Below are 17,957 nucleotides of genomic sequence, written 5' to 3'. Positions count from 1 at the left end.
CTCTTGTAGAGGGCGGATTTGGTGCTGTTAAATTCGGCCAGGGGCTTGGCCGGGTCCGCCGCAATGTCCTGGTACAAGCGAATGGGACATCCCTCCCCTTTGCACTCTCTCGTACTTTTTGCCCATATCAGGATTCATTCTTTATCTTGGTATCTGTGGAATTTCCCAATCATCATCTGTGAAGGTTCCCTGGTTCTGGGCCGCTTTCAAATCGATCTGTGGGCGCGGTCCACCTCCAGGGGTTTTTTTTTTAGAATTAGAACAGTACAGCACAGAACAGGCCCTTCGGCCCTCAATGTTGTGCCGAGCAATGATCACCCTACTCAAGCCCACGTATCCACCCTATACCAGTAACTCAACAACCCCCATTAACATTATTTTTTTTTAGGACACTAAGGGCAATTTAGCCTGGCCAATCCACCTAACCTGCGCATCTTTGGACTGTGGGAGGAAACCGGAGCACCCGGAGGAAACCCACGCACACACGGGGAGGACGTGCAGACTCCGCACAGACAGTGACCCAGCCTGGAATCGAACCTGGGACCCTGGAGCTGTGAAGCATTGATGCTAACCACCATGCTACCGTGCTGCCCGGTAAAGGTTTGGCGAAACCCTCTTTACTGACCAGATTCCCGAACATCTCTGAGATGCATTCAGTAAGGTTTCTCCCCTCCAGCATACCCACGATTCTAAAGATTTGGCGGTGAGACCTATTTTCTTGATCGTCGATTTTCTCTCTTCGGCCTTCCTGAGTCTTATTCAGGCAGTTGAGCTTGGGTGTCCACGGTCTCCTTGGTCTGTGGCGGCTTCTCCGGGTCCCTCATGAGGGCCATCGCTCTCTCCACCGCTATCTCGACAGCTGGCAGGAGATCTGTTTTCTGCTCCTCTCTGTACCTCTGGAGCTCAGTGGTGATGAAGCCCATGAGCTTGTCCATCAGTGCCTGAGATGCACTGAGAACTCCATGGAATTAGCCCTTCCTGTTTCCTTGCCACCTTGTGTGGCTGCTGGCTCCGAGGTCGAGTTTTCTCTTTCCCCCATCCTTGTTGATCTTCTTGGTGATCGGCTGGCTCTTTCCCATGTTCCTTTTTCGGACTCCTCCTTGATGTGGTCTGCTGGGTTTAGGTTGGGCGGGGGGGGGGAGGTTTGGATAATTTGCTGCCGGTTTGATGGGGTTAAAATGTTGTTTCACAGTTTTCATCGGGGGGCCACCTTGCGTGCGACCACTCCATAGCCATCACCGGAAGGACTAATAGTTTTTTAAAAGGTAACTGTAAACTGTTCTTTTCGGGTGTCAAGTTAAAGAGTTTAATATCGTATTCCCAATAAAATTTTATTTTAAAAATACCAAATCCATATTTTTTCATGCAATCGCTCCTGGACAGTCTTATAAATAAACTAGAATATTGGGCTTTGGGTCCAGTTTCTGAGCCACTGTTGGGGTCTGGCCTGGGATCGTAATACTCAACACATGTCACACATAAACGGCTTCTCTCCTGTGTGGCTGCTTTATGGATAGATCCTTAAAATGCCATGAACAAGTGCAGAAAATAATCAAAAAGGCTAATGGAATGCTAGCATTTATATATATTTTTTTAAATTTGGAGTACCCAATTTATTTTTCCAATTAAGGGACAATTTTAGCGTGGCCAATCCACCTACCATGCACACCTTTAGATTGTGGGGGCGAAACCCACGCAAACACGGGAAGAATGTGCAAACTCCATACGGACAGTGACCCAGAGCCGGGATCGAACCTGGGACCTCGGTGCCGTAAGATAGAAGTGCTAGCCATTGCGCCACCGTGCTGCCCTTTCCAGCCTTTATATCTAGAGGATTGGAATATAAAGTCACAGGAGTTATGCTGCAGCGAAACAAAACCCTGGTTAGACCCCACTTGGAGTACTGTCAGCAGTTCTGGGCACCACTCCTCAGGAAGGATATTTTAGCCTTGGGGGGAGTGCAACGTAGGTTTTCAAAAATGATGTATGGACTACAGGGGTTAAGTTACGAGGAGAGATTACTCAAATTAGACCTGTTTTCACTAGAGTTTAGAAGGTTAAAGGGAGATCTGATCAAAGTCTTCAAGATATTAACAGAGAAAGACAAGAGTAGATAAAGATAAACTATTTTCACTGATTCTAAAAATAGGGGCATAATCTAAACATTCGGGCTAAACCGTTCAGGAGAGATGTTAGGGAGAATTTCTTCACTCAAAGGGTGGTCGAGGTTTGGAACTCCCACAAACAGCAGTTGAAGCTAGAACAGTTGTTAATTTCAAATCTGAGATGGATAGATTTTTGTTGAGCAAAGATATTAAAGGATTTGAGCCAATGGCAGGTATATGGAGTTGGGTCACAGATCAGCCAAAATCTCTTTGAATGGCGGGACAGGCTCGAGAGGCTGAATGGCCTCCACCTGTTCCTATGCCTGTCTAGAATTATTTCTTGCACATCTCACATCTGAAAGGTTTCCTCATAGTGGAGGAGTAGGTTATTCGGCCCTTCGAGTCTGCACCAACCCTCTGAACGAACACCCTACAGAGGCCCACTCCCCCAACCTATCCCCATAACCTAACCAGTGCACCCTGGATAGGAAAGGGCAATTTAGCTTGTCCAATTCACCTAACCTGCACATCTTTGGCCTGCGGGAGAATCATAAAATCCTTACAATGCAGAAGGAGGCCCATCAAGTCTGCAGTGACCCTCTGACCTAGGCTCAATCTCCCACCCTATCCCCATAACCCCACCTAGGGGCGATGTAGCATATCCAATCCACCTAAGTTGCACATCTTTGGACTGGGAGGAAACCGGAGCACCCAGAGGATACCCACGCAGACACAGGGAGAATGTGCAAACTCCACACGGACAGTGACCTGGGGCCGGGATTGAACCCAGGTCCCCGGTGCCATGAGGCAGCAGTGCTAACCACTACGTCACCATGCCGCTCTCTGGTTGATGAATGATTGAAGCCCTCACCACACCTGAAGCCTATTCACACTTCTTGACAACCTCACGCTGGTCGATGGCTCACAGCTGAACCATGGAAAGGTTGGTTCTGATGGATGCAATGTCTGACTTGAGCTTGCTCACGCTCACAATTGTTCATGTTTGGCCCCTTGTTCTGCACTGTAACCAATCACTGTTTTGTTGATGTACCATTTGTCAATGTTCTCTGTTGATTATTCTTGTGTCTACTGCGTACGCACTGTGTACGTTCCTCGGTCGCAGAAAAATACATTTCACTGTATTGCGGTACATGTGACAAGAAATCAAATTTTAAAAATCAAGAAGCGTCTGCAAACTCACTCTCTCTAAAACAAATTTATATCAGTGATTGCCAAACAATAAATTGCATTAGAAATTATTTCAGCTTTAGTTGAATTTTGTTCCGCTAAAACCCATCATCCTCTCTCTCTATATTGAAATTAGTCTTGTTCAGGGTGAATGTGATTGTCCATTTAAGTCACAGGTCACCACAGGGACAGTACAGTGTCGCTTTAAATATGCAGATCACTTGGCGGGAGCCGGGGCGCATGCTCATTGGATTCTAACCAACTACGCTTGCGCGTTGGACTCCAGGAAGGAAAGCAGCCACCGAATAGCCGCACGCGAAGGTGAGATTGGCCCCGCAAACATGAATGAACGGCCTGGGAGGAATGGGTTGGGGTTGGGAGGCAGTGGGGTTGGATGGGGGATGAATAGTGGAGAAAGAAAGTGTGAGAGGAACGAAATAAAACACAAACCCTTCAAGCCTGAAAAAAACCGACGTCGGTTTTGGCGAGGCTGTCATCCAGCCGGAACTACATTACCCATGGTGCGTGCGCAGTGTGGACCGGCCCCATTGAATGGGGAGCCCGCCCGCGGTGCCTGATGGGGGTTGTAGTTCTGCCGCGCGCAGCGGCGGTTGGCGCTCCGCGTTCGGCAGTTGGAATGTGAGGAAGCGCGAGCCCGAGCGGCTGAATGGAATTGAAAAGCAGAGATTGACCCTTGGGAGGAACCAGAGCGATGGCGGTGGGAAGATTCCACGCTTCATGTGGACAAATTATTTCAATTGGAGAGGTTAGGGAGTACCAACGGTCATATTTACAAATTGTGCAAGGACAGGACCACAAATTTGTTAATCACCCCCCACTCCCTCATATTTTCCCAATTTCTCCATCTTCGCCCTGTCTGTTCCGGTGATGCCGCCTTAAAAACAGTGCTTCTGACATGTCTGCCTTTTTCCTCAACCAAAGTTTCACCCCTGCTGTGGTTAACAGGACACTCAACTGCGTCCGATCCTGCACCTCTAACCTCACCCCTTCCTCTCTGAACCATGATGTGGAGATGCCGGCGTTGGACTGGGGTGAGCACAGTAAGAAGTCTTACAACACCAGGTTAAAGCGCAGCTCCTTCTTCAGCACCTGAGGAAGGAGCTGTGCTCCGAAAGCTATGATTTGAAACAAACCTGTTTGATTTTAACCTGGTGTTGTAAGACTTCTTTGAACCATGACATGGTCCCTCTTGCCCTCACTCCACCAACTTCTACATTCAAAGGATCATCTTCTGCCATTTGGCCAACTTCAGCATTATGCTATTACAAAACACATTTACCTATCATCCTCCCATCACCATTCTGTGGGGACCACTTCCGCCGTGACATCCTGGTCCACTCCTCCATCACACCCACTTCCCTAACCCTTTCCTTGCAATTACAGAAGGTGTAGCAACTGACCCTTTTCCTTACTGTCCAACGGCCCAAACACTCAGTTGAAAGGTGGAGAGGGAGTTGAAGGAAATCATATTTCCCTTTCCTGTTTTACAGAAGGATGGCACTCTACTACTCATTGAGCATCAGGAACCACTGATTCATTCCTACAGGTGAGAGGCCGTTCAAATAAGAGGTATGTGAGGAGGATTCCACAGGTTCATATGATCTCCTAATACTCGAGGCGTATCAATTTTCCCACCTGTAACAACAGGAGCATGGAGGAGAAATCATTTGAATGTGAAGAGTGTGATCAAGCTTTCACACATCCATTGAAATTCGAGAATCACCGACGCAGCCACACTGGGAAGAAGCCATTCGAATGTGAGGTGTGTAACAAGGGCTTTACACAGTTCTTAGGCCTGATGAAACACCGGCTCATTCACACAGAGGATAAGCCATTTACTTGTGATGTGTGCAACAAATCATTCTCGTTATCATCGACTCTCCGTGTGCACCGACGCATTCACACAGGAGAGAAACCATTCACCTGTGAGGTGTGTGACAATTCATTCTCATCATCATCTGCACTTCGCTCACACCAACGAATTCACACAGGGGAGAAACCATTCAGGTGTGTGGTTTGTGACAAATCATTCTCTCAGTCATCCAGCCTCCTGCAGCACCAGAAGATTCACACAGGAGAGAAACCATTCAGGTGTGAGGTGTGTGATAAATCATTCTCACAATCGACGCGTCTCCTGCAGCACCAGAGGATTCACACTGGGGAGAAACCATTCACATGCAAGGTGTGTGATAAATCATTCTCTTTGTCATCAACACTCGGAATGCACCAACGCACTCACACAGGAGAGAAACCATTCACCTGTGAGATGTGCAACAAATCATTCTCGTCATCATCAACTCTCCGCGTGCACAAACGCATTCACACAGGAGAGAAACCATTCACATGTGTTGTGTGTGACAAACCATTCTCGTCATCATCAGTACTTCGCTCACATAAACGCATTCACACAGGGGAGAAACCATACACATGCGAGGTGTGTAAGAAATCATTCTCGTCGTCATCTGATCTCCGTGTGCACCAACGCATTCATACAGGAGAGAAGCCATTCAGGTGTGTGGTGTGTGAGAAATCATTCTCGTCATCATCAGTACTTCGCTCACACCAACGAATTCACACAGGGGAGAAACCATTCAGCTGCCTGGTGTGTGGGAAATCATTCTCCCAGTCATCCAGCCTCCTGCTCCATCAGAGAATTCATACTGGGGAGAAACCATTCAAGTGTGAGGTGTGTGACAAATCATTCTCTCAGTCAACACGTCTCTTGCAGCACCAGAGGATTCACACTGGGGAGAAACCATTTACGTGTGAGGTGTGTGATAAATCATTCTCGCAGTCATCAGATCTCCGTGTGCACCAACGCATTCACACAGGGGAGAGACCATTTGCCTGTCTGGTGTGTGATAAATCATTTTCATCATCATCAGTCCTTCGCATACACCAACGCATTCACACAGGAGAGAAACCATTTCATTGCAAGGTGTGTGAGAAATCATTCTCATCATCATCCGATCTCCGGGTACACCAACGCATTCATACAGGGGAGAGACCATTCAGATGTGCTGTGTGTGAGAAATCATTCTCATCATCTTCAGATCTCCATGTACACCAGCGCATTCACACAGGGGAGAAACCATTCAAGTGTGAGGTGTGCGATAAATCATTCTCACAATCAACACGTCTCCTGCAGCACCTGAGGATTCACACTGGGGAGAAACCATTCAGGTGTCAGGTGTGCGAAAAATCATTCTCACGGTCAACGTATCTCCACAAACACCAACGCATTCACACAGGCGAGAGACCATTCGCATGTGTCGTGTGTGACAAATCATTTGCTCGATCAGAAAACCTTCGTGAACACCATCGCGTCCACACTGGAGAGAAACCATTCAGGTGTGAGGTGTGTGACAAATCATTCTCACAGTCATCTAGTCTCATGCAGCACCAGAAGATTCACCGAGAGAGACCATTCAGGTGTGAGGTGTGTGACAAATCATTCTCCTCATCATCAGTACTTCGCTCACACCAAAGCAGTCACACTGGGGAGAAACCATTCACATGTGAGATGTGTGACAAAACATTCTCGCAGTCATCAGATGTCTGCAAACACCAATGCCTTCACACAGGGCATAAACCATTCACAAGTATTTTGTGCAACAAATCTTTCTCACAGTCAGCAAAACCCCTGCTCCATCAGGGCATTCACACAGTGGAGTAACCCTTCAAATGTAAGGTTTGTGATGAAGCTTGTGTGACATCTTTAACACTCTTAGGCCACCAGTGAATTTACACAGGAGAGAAACTCTTCAGGTGCGCTGACTGTGACAGGCTTTCATCCACTCTTCCAATTTATTGAAGCACCAGTGAATTCTCACTGTTGGGAAACCATTCAGGTGTGAGATGTATGACACCATTTCTATCAACATAATCACATGGGATAAACTCCATCAATGTGAGCTCTATAATAAAACATTCACATAATTATTGGAACTCCTGAAACATCAGCAAACCCACACAGCGACTATTGAAACCAAGTTCAAGCAAATTTATTGTGAGAATCTCTACACAGCCCACTGCAACGGATGTTCAGTAGTGTTGGGAAACAGAACAAGCAGCAGCTTTCACTCACATCAAACATCAACAACGCCAGTGCTGAGGTACTATTTTTATTTTTATAAATTTAGAGTACCCAATTATTTTTTTCCAATTAAGGGGGCAATTTAGTGTGGCCAATCCACCTAACCTGCACATCTTTGGGTTGTGGGGGTGAAACCCTCGCTGACACGGGGAGAATGTGCAAACTCCACACGGACAGTGACCCAGGGCCGGGATTCGAACCCGGGTCCTCAGCGCCGCAGTCCCTGTGCTAACCACTGCGCCACATGCTGCCTTAGTGCTGAGGTACTATGACATCATTGATGAAGTTACCCTACAGTGAGATGCCAATGAAACAGGACTCGAAGCAACCCATATTTCAGCAAGGACAACCAGTTGTAACCAGAGCATTAACACAAACTGAACAATGCTATGTACAGATTGAGAAAGAGTGCCTGGATATTGTCTTTGTTTGTGAGCATTTCAACCGTACCTGTTTAGGAGAGAGAAATTATGGTAGAGTCTGACCATAAGCCGCTTCAAAGCATCTTTCTTAAACTACTTCTATCTGCTCCAAAGTGTTTACAAAGGAAGTTACCATTTGCAAAGATATAATTTAGAAGTGAAGTACAAACAAAGGAAACAGATGTAAATCACCGACATGCTGTCAAGTGCTGCACGCTCTTTGAAGGAGGTTGATGAAGCTAGTGCAGAGTGTGAAATCTTCCAGATTCAACAAGAAGCAACAGCACAACATGCTCTGGAATCATCAACCCAGCAGCGTCTTGCTCAGATCAAACAAACTACACAACGAGATTCAACTCTTCTAATGTTGGAAGTTGTGATGAAAGGATGGCCTGAAACCATCAAGGACCTGCCTGTTGCTGTAAGAGAGAATTGGGCAGATAGATGAAGGGATTGCCCAAGATGGTATCTTGTACAAGTGACTCGGGTCATTATCCATACAGAGACGCTGAAGTACATCCACACAGCCATCAAGGAATAGAGCCTGGTCTGAGGAAGGAAAGAGAAGTGCTCTACTGGTCAAACATGAGCAATGAGTTTAAAGACCTCGTCAACCAGTGCTGCAGTGTTTGTAATGAATATCAAGCGAAGCAAGATAAAGCGCTGGTCATGACTCATGACATTCCAGACTATAGATGAAGCTTGGAGTACATCTCTTCACTCTCACTGGAACTGATTATCTCGTCATAATCGACTACTATTCAGACTACTGGAGGTTAGTCAATAACTACAAGTGAGATTGTAGAACACCTGAAAGCACACTTCAGTCATCATGGCATTCCTGACATTGTGATGAGTGACAATGGCCTTCAATTCACAAGTGAAGAATTCAGATTATGATGACTGATTGGGAAATTCAGCACAACATACCATCTCCACACTATTCCCAGTCAAGAAGCTGAGTCAGTGGTGAAAATTGTCAAAGGGATCATCATAAAATCGACTAGATCTCGCACCGATGTCTACAAGGCAATGTTGAAGTGGAGAAACACACCTACTGAAGGCATGGGAAGTTGTCCAGTCCAGTGATTAATATCACGCTGCACCCAGATTACTCTTCCAACAGCTAAAAAACTACTGAAGTCAGAAATAGTAACAGGAGTGAGTGACGAGATCAAAGTGAAATAACAGAAAGATACATTTCACTTTGATGAAGCTGCCACATCATTCCCAGAGCTGAGAGTCAGAGAGCCAGCCAGAGTGAAAACATTCAACACATTCAACAAAAGTCAACTCACTGGGAAATTTAGGACCTGTGTAGAGATGTTGTCACCTCGATTGTACTCGGTGAAATTGAACATCCAGATCTATTGTCACAACTGCAGACATCTACATACCACCAGAGAAGCTGCTCCTTCACAGCAGACAGCTGATGAGGCAGGTTTTATTTTACCAACTAAACAAGGAATGAATGACCATCAGTCCTAGAGGTCAACCGATCCCCCGGGCCAGCAGCAGCATTCCCCAGAGAGAACAGTTTGTGTTAATGTGTGATAAGTAACTTGTAAATGGCAATACTTCCAATTTATATGACATGGAGGATGTTTGGATAAATCCCTTTGTACACTGGATTCCCATATTAAAGTGATTATACGTAAATAAAGTTTTGAGACAATAACCATATTGGAACATTGTTTCTTGAACATTTTGTGAGTATATAAATACAAAACGGATGAACAACCCCAAAAACATACACCTGTTTTGTGACAGGTACTGTAAGAGTTCGCACCACATGGACTGGGAGGTCACGCATTATTGCCATGAAAGTTACGGTGCACTGATCACTGGCTCGATTTGGGATAGCATGAGTTAGCTGTGCAGCATAAGGCAGTCGCCGCATACAAGTGCACAAGGAAGGCACAGATGTGCTATTCGCGAGAGTCCACATGTACATAAACTTGACCGCAACCAGGCGAGCCAGGGCACGTGGGCCATACAAATTTTCCGCATAGCAGACATGCCCCAGATGTAGAATGTCACCGAGTGAATCTACGTGGGTCTCTGCTTTTCATGGCAGCATGGGGCCCCATTTATGAACTACAAGTAAAACCACTCCTTCAATGCCCAGCTCTTCTGTGAAAATGCGATGCTTATCGTACAGGATGATGCAGGATAATCTCTGGAGACTATTTTAATAGGGCGCGTTCTGACTGGTGCCCGTTTTCCACGGAGCATCCATGGTAGTTACATTTTGCAGGGAGTTCATCTTTAAGGGAGAGCAAAAGCTGGAATGATCGCTCCTCGCAGGCAACGGGTAACCCTGAAACGGTGGCTGGTGACTCCAGTGTGGAGTTGAAAAACATTCACAGGTACATGTCAATGAAACTCATTTGCCTATGCGTATGATGGTCAAGGAAGTGAATGGACTGCTCCAGATGCGGTTGTGACATCTGGACCGGTCGGACGGTGCTCTACAAAACAGTTCCCTGCTGCCCCCCATCATTGCGGTCTGCTGCAGGCAGGTGATGAGTTGCAAGCAACTTCGGTGAAGGCCAGGGAATGCATGGACCCCAACATAGTATCTTTGTTTGGGGACATCCAGGATTAGGGATTAAGAACTATCCCACCATGGAATTTGACATCAATTCACTAATGTGGTGCCGGTGTGAGGTCCTTGTGATGGTTCTTACATTCATGTGCAAGGTTCTAAAGCCATTGGCCGCATGCTGCAGGAGGATAACCTGCATTGAGAACAGGTCGATGTTCTTCTCATCCTCACTGACATGTCTGACGGCTGAAGTACTCTCACTAAATTTGTAAAATTCAACTTTTGGAGCCATCCCCAGTCTCGAGCCACCTGTATCTAAAATGAGACCTCGTCAAACGAAACAGCAGTACCCAAGTTAAACCCACTTGTGCAGCGGAATGACAGGAAAACAGTCGCTTTTTTCAAATTCAATTTGGACCCGGAGAAAGCCCCAAACTGCCGTAAAAGCCCCATTATGTCCCCCATCGTGGGAACAGGGTCCGTAATGTACAACAATAGGGCATCGGCATAAAGTGACACTCTATGCACCTCCCCCTATTATCCCCCTCCATTTATCTGACCTTCTCAAAACGATGGCCAACGGCTCTATCACCAATACGAATAGAAGGGGTGACATTAGGCACTTTTACGTTGTTCCTCAATGCAACTGAAAATAACCCGAGCTCACGTTATTCCTTCGAACGCTGTTTGACCCAGGACACAAACTTAGATCCTATCCCGAACCGCTCCAACTGCAAAAAGTACCCTCACTCTACCCTGTCAAAAGCCTTCTCAGCATCTAATGCCACAATCATCTCTTGTTTCTTCCCCCTCCCCGGCCTGGGACAGGATCACATTCATTAGGCACCGCATGTTGGAAGATAATCGCCTACCCTTTCCAAACCCCGTTTCATCCTCCCTGACACCCCTACAACCTGAGCGGCAGCACTTTCGCCAGAATATTTGCATCCACATTTAACAATGAAATTGGGTGTATGACCTACACTCCACCAGGTCCTTGTACTTTTTCAACAAAAAAATGGATGTCTGACACATCGTCTCCAGGAGAGACCCCGGGCCACTGAGACTACAAACATCTTCACCGGTAATGGCACCAATCAGTCTCCAAACTTTTATAAAATTCCGCCGGAAACTCATCGGCCCTGGTGCCTTCCCCGACTACATACTCCCTATCACCTCCCTAACTTCCTCCACTCCCAATGGCTCTTACAAAACGCTTCAAACACTCCTTTCATCTTCTCCGGCACTGACACTAGCTCTCCCCTGCTCCCTCAAAGCTTGATAATTTCTCAGGAAACTGTCTGTGCCCTCAACAGGCACACCAGCAGACGGTTGGCCTTCTCCCTGTACTTGTAAACTGTCCCCTTCAGCCGTTTCAACTGCCGCACCACCTTATCCGTGGATACCAGATCAAACTATTTGCAACAGCTTCCTGCTAGCCGAAAGCTTTGGAGTAGGGTCCTCCCAATTACTTCACACCCACCTCCAGTATCTCATTCGCCAACCGCTCAAGTTCCTACCTTGCTTCCTTATTCACATGTGCCTTGTATGCAATCGCACCCTCCCTCACCAGCGCCTTCAGAGCCTCCCATACTATTGAGGGTGAAACCTCCCCATTCTTATTAAACTCTACGTACTCAACCACCACCTTGGTCAGCGGTGCACAAAACCCAAATCTGCTAGCAGCCCCACAACCAAACTCAATGCAGCCATTGGGCAGGCCCCCTCTCCAAAACCACATCTATCAGTTGTAGAGCATGGTTGGAATCACAATCGCTGAATACTCTGCTTCCCTCACCCACCTCCCCATTATTAAAATATCGATCCAAGAGTAGACCTTGTGCATCGGCAGGAAAAAGGAGAACACATACCCTTCCCCCGATTCAAAAATCACCAAGGGTCCATTCCCTCCATTTCCTTCATAAATGCCGCCAATACTCTCGTTCCCCCCTCCACCCCCGCCACCACTCCTGTAGGGGTCAGCTACTTTGGCTTGGATTAGACTGCTTTCAGGTTCAAGATCGATTTCAGGTCCGCCTGATCCTTCACTCGCAAATGGGTCTCCTGCAACAGCACCACATCGGCCCTCAGATTCTTTAAAAGCGCAAAAACTCTCACCCGTTTCAGCGGTCTCCCAACCTTCGTACATGCCATGTCACCAGCCGGATTGAGGGATCGCACCCCCCCCCCCCCCATCCCCTCCTGCTCTCGGCCATCACTCCTCCGGGAATGCTCCCAACACCCTCCCCCCCTCCCCCGAATTCCACAATCTGAAGCCCACACAAGATGGCGCCCTGTCTCCCCCATGGTTGGACCTATCCCTCGCCCCCACCCCCCCAAGTCACCGTCAACTCACTTCCCCCCTCTCCTTCCTAAAAAACCCCCAACCACGTCCTCTTGAAACCACCAAAATCCCCCTCCCCCCACCATTCACACCTCTTAGGCATGCCAAAATCTGCCGAAACTAATTTGACAAGGAGTCATTGGACTCAAAATATTAGCTCTTTTCTCTCCCTACAGATGCTGCCAGACCATCTGAGATTTTCCAGCATTTTCTCTTTCGTTTCTGCCTAAACAGGTTCAGTGAGCTGCAGAACCTCTCCCTCACCCATTCACCAGGGGCTGGTTTAGCACACTGGGCTAAATCGCTGGCTTTTAAAGCAGACCAAGCAGGCCAGCAGCACGGTTCGATTCCTGTACCAGCCTCTCCATACAGGCGCCGGAATGTGGCGACTAGGGGCTTTTCACAGTAACTTCATTGAAGCCTACTCGTGACAATAAGCAATTTTCATTTCATTTCATTTTCATTCACCAGGAAACTGCAACTTGCTAGCGAGGGAGCAGACAGAAGAAATACAGACTCTTTTACAGGTGTTTCTTCAAAGTTGCAATGGACAATGTATTTGTTTGAGAAAGTGTATTTCTTACCCTGGGAGTGAAAAAGTCAATTCATAATAGCCCACCAGCAAAGCCTTTTGTACTTGAAAAGTAAAGAACATATAAAAGTACAACAGAGGAACAGGCCCTTCAGCCCTCCAAGCTTGCGCCGACAATACTGCCCATCTAACCTAAAGCCTTCTGCAGTTCCGGGCCACGTATCCCTCTATTGCCATCCTCGTCATGTATTTGTCAAGATGCCCAACAGGGGTAGTGTCTGAATTTTAGTGAACTACATATTGTTATTCCAGTTATCGCCTTCCAAAAGGTTAGTTTATTTTGACACTCTTACTCTGGAAGTGACTTTGGGAAAAATGGTACCATTCACACAGATACACAAAGATTAATTACAGATAAAACAATACTCATGAAAATTGGATCAGTTCAGTCCACATTCAGTGAAGGCGTGAGAGATTTTGAAGTGGAGATGTTGCATTGTCTGAAGTGAAGTTTTTGAGTTTGTGGAGTTGTCACTGTGGCTTCCGCTGTTGAATTTCCAAACATTGCTTTAACAGGTAGATGGAATCTGATTCATGGGACGGAGGGAAGGTTCCTTACCTCTGTTCTGCTGGTGTGTTATGTTTAGCTACCGAGTTACTTTGCAGCAGACCAGGATTTTTCTTAGATTCCTCACTCTGTCTCTCCCTGTTTCTTAACGATGGTTGTCTGTGGATCTGCCTTGACTGCCCTTTTTGATGCTTCTTGTCGATAAAGCAAAGTTGCCACCATTATCATGTGACCTGTACAAGCAAGCCCAGACACTTTCCATGTAAGACAATGGTAATTCCATTCAAGTTATCGAAAGTCAGGGGCAGCACGTGGCACAGTGGTTAGCACTGGGACTGCAGCACTGAGGACCCGGGTTTGAATCCCGCCCCTGGGTCACTGTCCGTGTGGAGTTTGCACATTCTCCCCGTGTCTGCATGGGTTTCACCCCCACAACCCAAGATGTGCAGGTTAGGTGGATTGGCCACGCTAAACTGCCCCCTTAATTGGAAAAAATAAATAATTGGGTATTCTAAATTTTTAAAAAAGTTATCTGAAGTCTTCTTACTCCCTGTGGTGATCACACCTCACAGTGAATTATCAATGTCTTTGTGTTTGGAGGAAAACCATCAAGTTAAAGGTTTTGGAAAACTCATTGAATTTTAAATGTATATGACTGAGGATATCTCTTCTTTGGTTGAAAGGTTCCAGACCAAATCCATAAGAGAAAGTCACATGACCCTCCGAGTCCATTTTGTAATGGCTTTGAACTCAGTCTGAGGTTATAAAATGTGACCTCCAAAATAATTTCTCTAAAGCTTTGTAATATTCTAATGATACCCTAGAAATCCAGAACTCGCTCCCCACAAAAATTGATGAGTCTGCAAGAGGGTTGAAAATTTCAAACTGTGTTTCGGGCAATTTCAGAATTACAGAGCCAAGGCAGGTAGACAGAGTTAAGATTGATTAGCCATGATCTAATTGATGTAAAAAGCTTGGGGGAAGACTCCAGATCTTAAACTCCCTCTCGCTTTCCCCCTTCACTCTCATCTCCAACAATAATTGTTCTATTCAACCTCCAGCTGAGCTTCCAAACCCCACACCCTCTCCATCACAAAGGCCACTTAGTTCTCACTATGTGAGTGTGTTGATTGGCCAGGAGATACATTGACTCTGTGAGAGTCTTGTCACGCACCTCACATTTGAACAGTTTCCCCTGTGTGAATCCTGTAATACAGAAGGAGCTTCAACGAACTCGAGAAAGATTTGTTGCACACGTTGCATCTGAATGGTTTCTCCCCTGTGTGAATATGTTGGTGAATCATGAGCGTCGATGACTGGTGAAGGATCGGTCGCACACCTCACCTTGGACCATTTCTCAGCAATGCGGCTGTATTTGTGTTACAGGTGGTACAACAAAGGAACCTTGTGTGTGACGCGATCTTCTGAGCCTGTGGTGCCCTCCTCACACACTTCACACTTGAACAGCCTCTCACCTGTAGAAATACGTTAGTAGTTCATGAGGCTCGATGAATGATTGAAGCTCTCACGACACTTGGAGCCCACTCACACTTCCCAGCCTCACCAATCACCCACAACCGAACCTCCTGAAAGGTTGGTTCTGATGGAAGGTTCCGCACCACTGACCAGTTTCAGATCTGATGAAACGTCAAAGCTCCCCTGACCCGATGATGGTTTCACTGCCCATCCTGCTCTGTGTTGACAAATCCTGGTGAGAAGGGACTGAATGTCTTCCCACAGTTGTGCAGTTGTTCCTTGGGTGATGGTCAGGATCTCTCTGCGGGTCTATCCTCTCTGTAGTCTCTGATGTAGGACGGTGCAATCCTTTGGTAAAACAGGAAAAGGAAATATGATTTCCTCCAATCCACTATCTTCCTTTGTTAGAATCTGAGGGTCTGTTTCTCGCAGCCGCCGGTGATAATGATAGAAATAAACAGACTCCTCCCCAATCCCCACCCTTCTCCCAGTTACAACAACCTTCCTGATAGCAAATAAAAAAAGAACTGAAAAAGAGAGGGAATATGGGAAAGAGGATGGGAGAGAGCGTGGTGGAACAGAGAGCAAGAGAGAGAAAAACACTAAGTGAGTGATGTACCATCAATGACCACTCGACGAATGGTGAACTGGCTTTATTGTGCTAGATGTAAAGGCATCGGCAGCTGGACTCAAGAATGGGGGCAGTGCAGGAGAGCGTACACTTTTATACAGAGCCTGCTGGGTGGAGCCAGCAGGCCGGGATTTACCGTAATAACTGGAGTACAATGGCAGTGTACCATAATACATGAAATGTATGTTCAGTGGTTTACCACATTCATCCCGTTTTAAAAAAGAGTCCAGCGGGAGTTAAGCAAAGTTACAGGTCGAGTCTGTCGGGGGCTTTGACCGTCCGCCACGATTGCCTCAGCCCCGGCTGTGGTGTGGGCGCCGATGTGAGTACCTGCGACTCAGGGGGTATTGTCCTCTCCTTCACCCAGTAGTTGAGCCGGTGAGGGGATGGGTGCTGCCGGGGCGGGGGTTGCGGTGATAGGCGTTGTTGAGGGTGGGGAATGGTGCAGGGGCGGGGGTGGCTGTGGTCGCCACCGGAGGTGGGGGAGACGGTACCAGATCGGGGGTGGTCGTGATGGTGGATGGGGAACCAGCGGGTGCCAGGTCCCGGAGGGAGACTGTGTCCTGCAGCCCGTCATGGTGTGCCACGTAGACGTACTGCGGGTTTGCATGGACGAGGAGGACCTTTACGACGAGGGGGTCTGATTTATGTCTCCTTGCTTGCTTCCGGAAGGAGGACGGGTCCAGGAACTGTCAGCCAGGTCGGGAGCGAGACCCCGGAGGTGGACTTCCTGGGGAAGGCAAACACACGTTTGTGAGGGTTCCATTGGTAGCAGTGCACAGGAGCGACCAGATGGAGTGGAGCGCATCGGGGAGGACCTCCTGCCAGCGGGAGACTGGGGAGACTCCTAGACCGAAGGGCCAGCAGGACGGCTTTCCAGACAGTCGTGTTCTCCCTCTCCACCTGTCTGTTCCCCTGGGGGTTGTAGCTGGTCGTCCTGCTCGAGGCGATGCCTTTGCTGAGCAGGAACTGACGCAGCTCATCACTCATGAATGAGGAGCCACGATCACTGTAGATGTAGGTGGGGAAACCGAACAAGGCGAAGATACTGTGTAGGGCCTTGATGACAGTGGCAGAAATCATGGGATGGCGATAGGGAAACGGGAGTACTCATCAATGATGTTGAGGAAGTACACATTGCGGTTAGTGGAGGGGAGGGGCCCTTTGAAATCGATGCTGAGGCGCTCAAAGGGGCGGGGGGCCTTCACCAGATGCGCTCTGTCCGGCCGGTAGAAGTGCGGTTTGCACTCCACGCAGACCTGGCAGTCCCTGGTCACAGTCCTGACCTTCTCGATGGAGTAAGGCAGGTTGCGGGCTTTGATAAAGTGGAAGAACCAGGTGACCCCCCGGGTGACAGAAGTCGTTGTGGAGAGCCCGAAGACGGTCTACTTGTGCGCTGGCACATGTACTACGGGACAAGGCATCTTGGGGGCTCATGAGCTTCCCAGGGGGATACAAGATCTCGTAGTTATAGGTGGAGAGTTCGATCCTCCACCTCAAGATCTTGTCATTCTTAATCTTGCCCCGCTGTGTGTTACTAAACATGAAGGCAACCGACTGTTGGTCAGTGAGGAGAGTAAATCGCCTGTCGGACAGGCAATGCCTCCATCGCACAGCTTCCACAATGGCTTGGGCTTTCTTTTCGACAGAAGAGTGCCAAATTTCGGAGGCATGGAGGGTACGGGAGAAGAAAGCCACGGGTCTGCCCGCCTGGTTGAGGGTGGCGGCCAGAGCCACATCTAATGCGTCGCTCTCCACCTGAAATGGGAGGGACTCGTCGACTGCGTGCATCGTGGCTTTGGCAATGTCCGCCTTGATGCGGTTGAATGCCTGTGACATAGGCGTCCCTGATCAGCAGCTCCGTGTTTTGGACTGCCGACACCGCCTGGCAACTAGTTTCTGCCAAGTAGAGTACCCAGCAAGGCATGCAGGAAATCGTTCTGACACTCTCCAGGGAATTGCCGTCTCGTGGTCAGGAGGTGCCTGGCGAACACCTGATAGTCCTTTCACTAGTTCTATCGCCTCC

The 17,957-nt window shown here is 47.8% G+C and overlaps 2 protein-coding genes across 2 annotated transcripts in view; one reads left to right on the top strand and one right to left on the bottom strand.

Annotated features, from left to right (window-relative positions):
- Window positions 1-17,957, bottom strand: part of LOC119976643 (zinc finger protein 721-like) — a 999,221-nt gene that overhangs the window by 383,546 nt on the left and 597,718 nt on the right. The window lies entirely within an intron of this gene.
- The window catches only part of LOC119975583 (zinc finger protein 729-like), a 72,225-nt gene that overhangs the window by 12,509 nt on the left and 41,759 nt on the right, over window positions 1-17,957 (top strand). Inside the window, exons 4-7 of the mRNA XM_038815371.1 lie at window positions 4,805-4,860; window positions 4,962-6,986; window positions 7,342-7,429; window positions 8,059-8,253. Of these exons, the coding sequence (XP_038671299.1) occupies window positions 4,805-4,860; window positions 4,962-6,986; window positions 7,342-7,429; window positions 8,059-8,253 (2,364 nt within the window). The remainder of the gene's footprint in view (window positions 1-4,804; window positions 4,861-4,961; window positions 6,987-7,341; window positions 7,430-8,058; window positions 8,254-17,957) is intronic.

Source organism: Scyliorhinus canicula, chromosome 13 (genome assembly GCF_902713615.1).
Source record: "Scyliorhinus canicula chromosome 13, sScyCan1.1, whole genome shotgun sequence".
NCBI classification, from domain to species: domain Eukaryota; kingdom Metazoa; phylum Chordata; class Chondrichthyes; order Carcharhiniformes; family Scyliorhinidae; genus Scyliorhinus; species Scyliorhinus canicula.
Note: the sequence above shows the minus strand (reverse complement) of the source record. Positions and strands in the feature narration are given on the sequence as shown.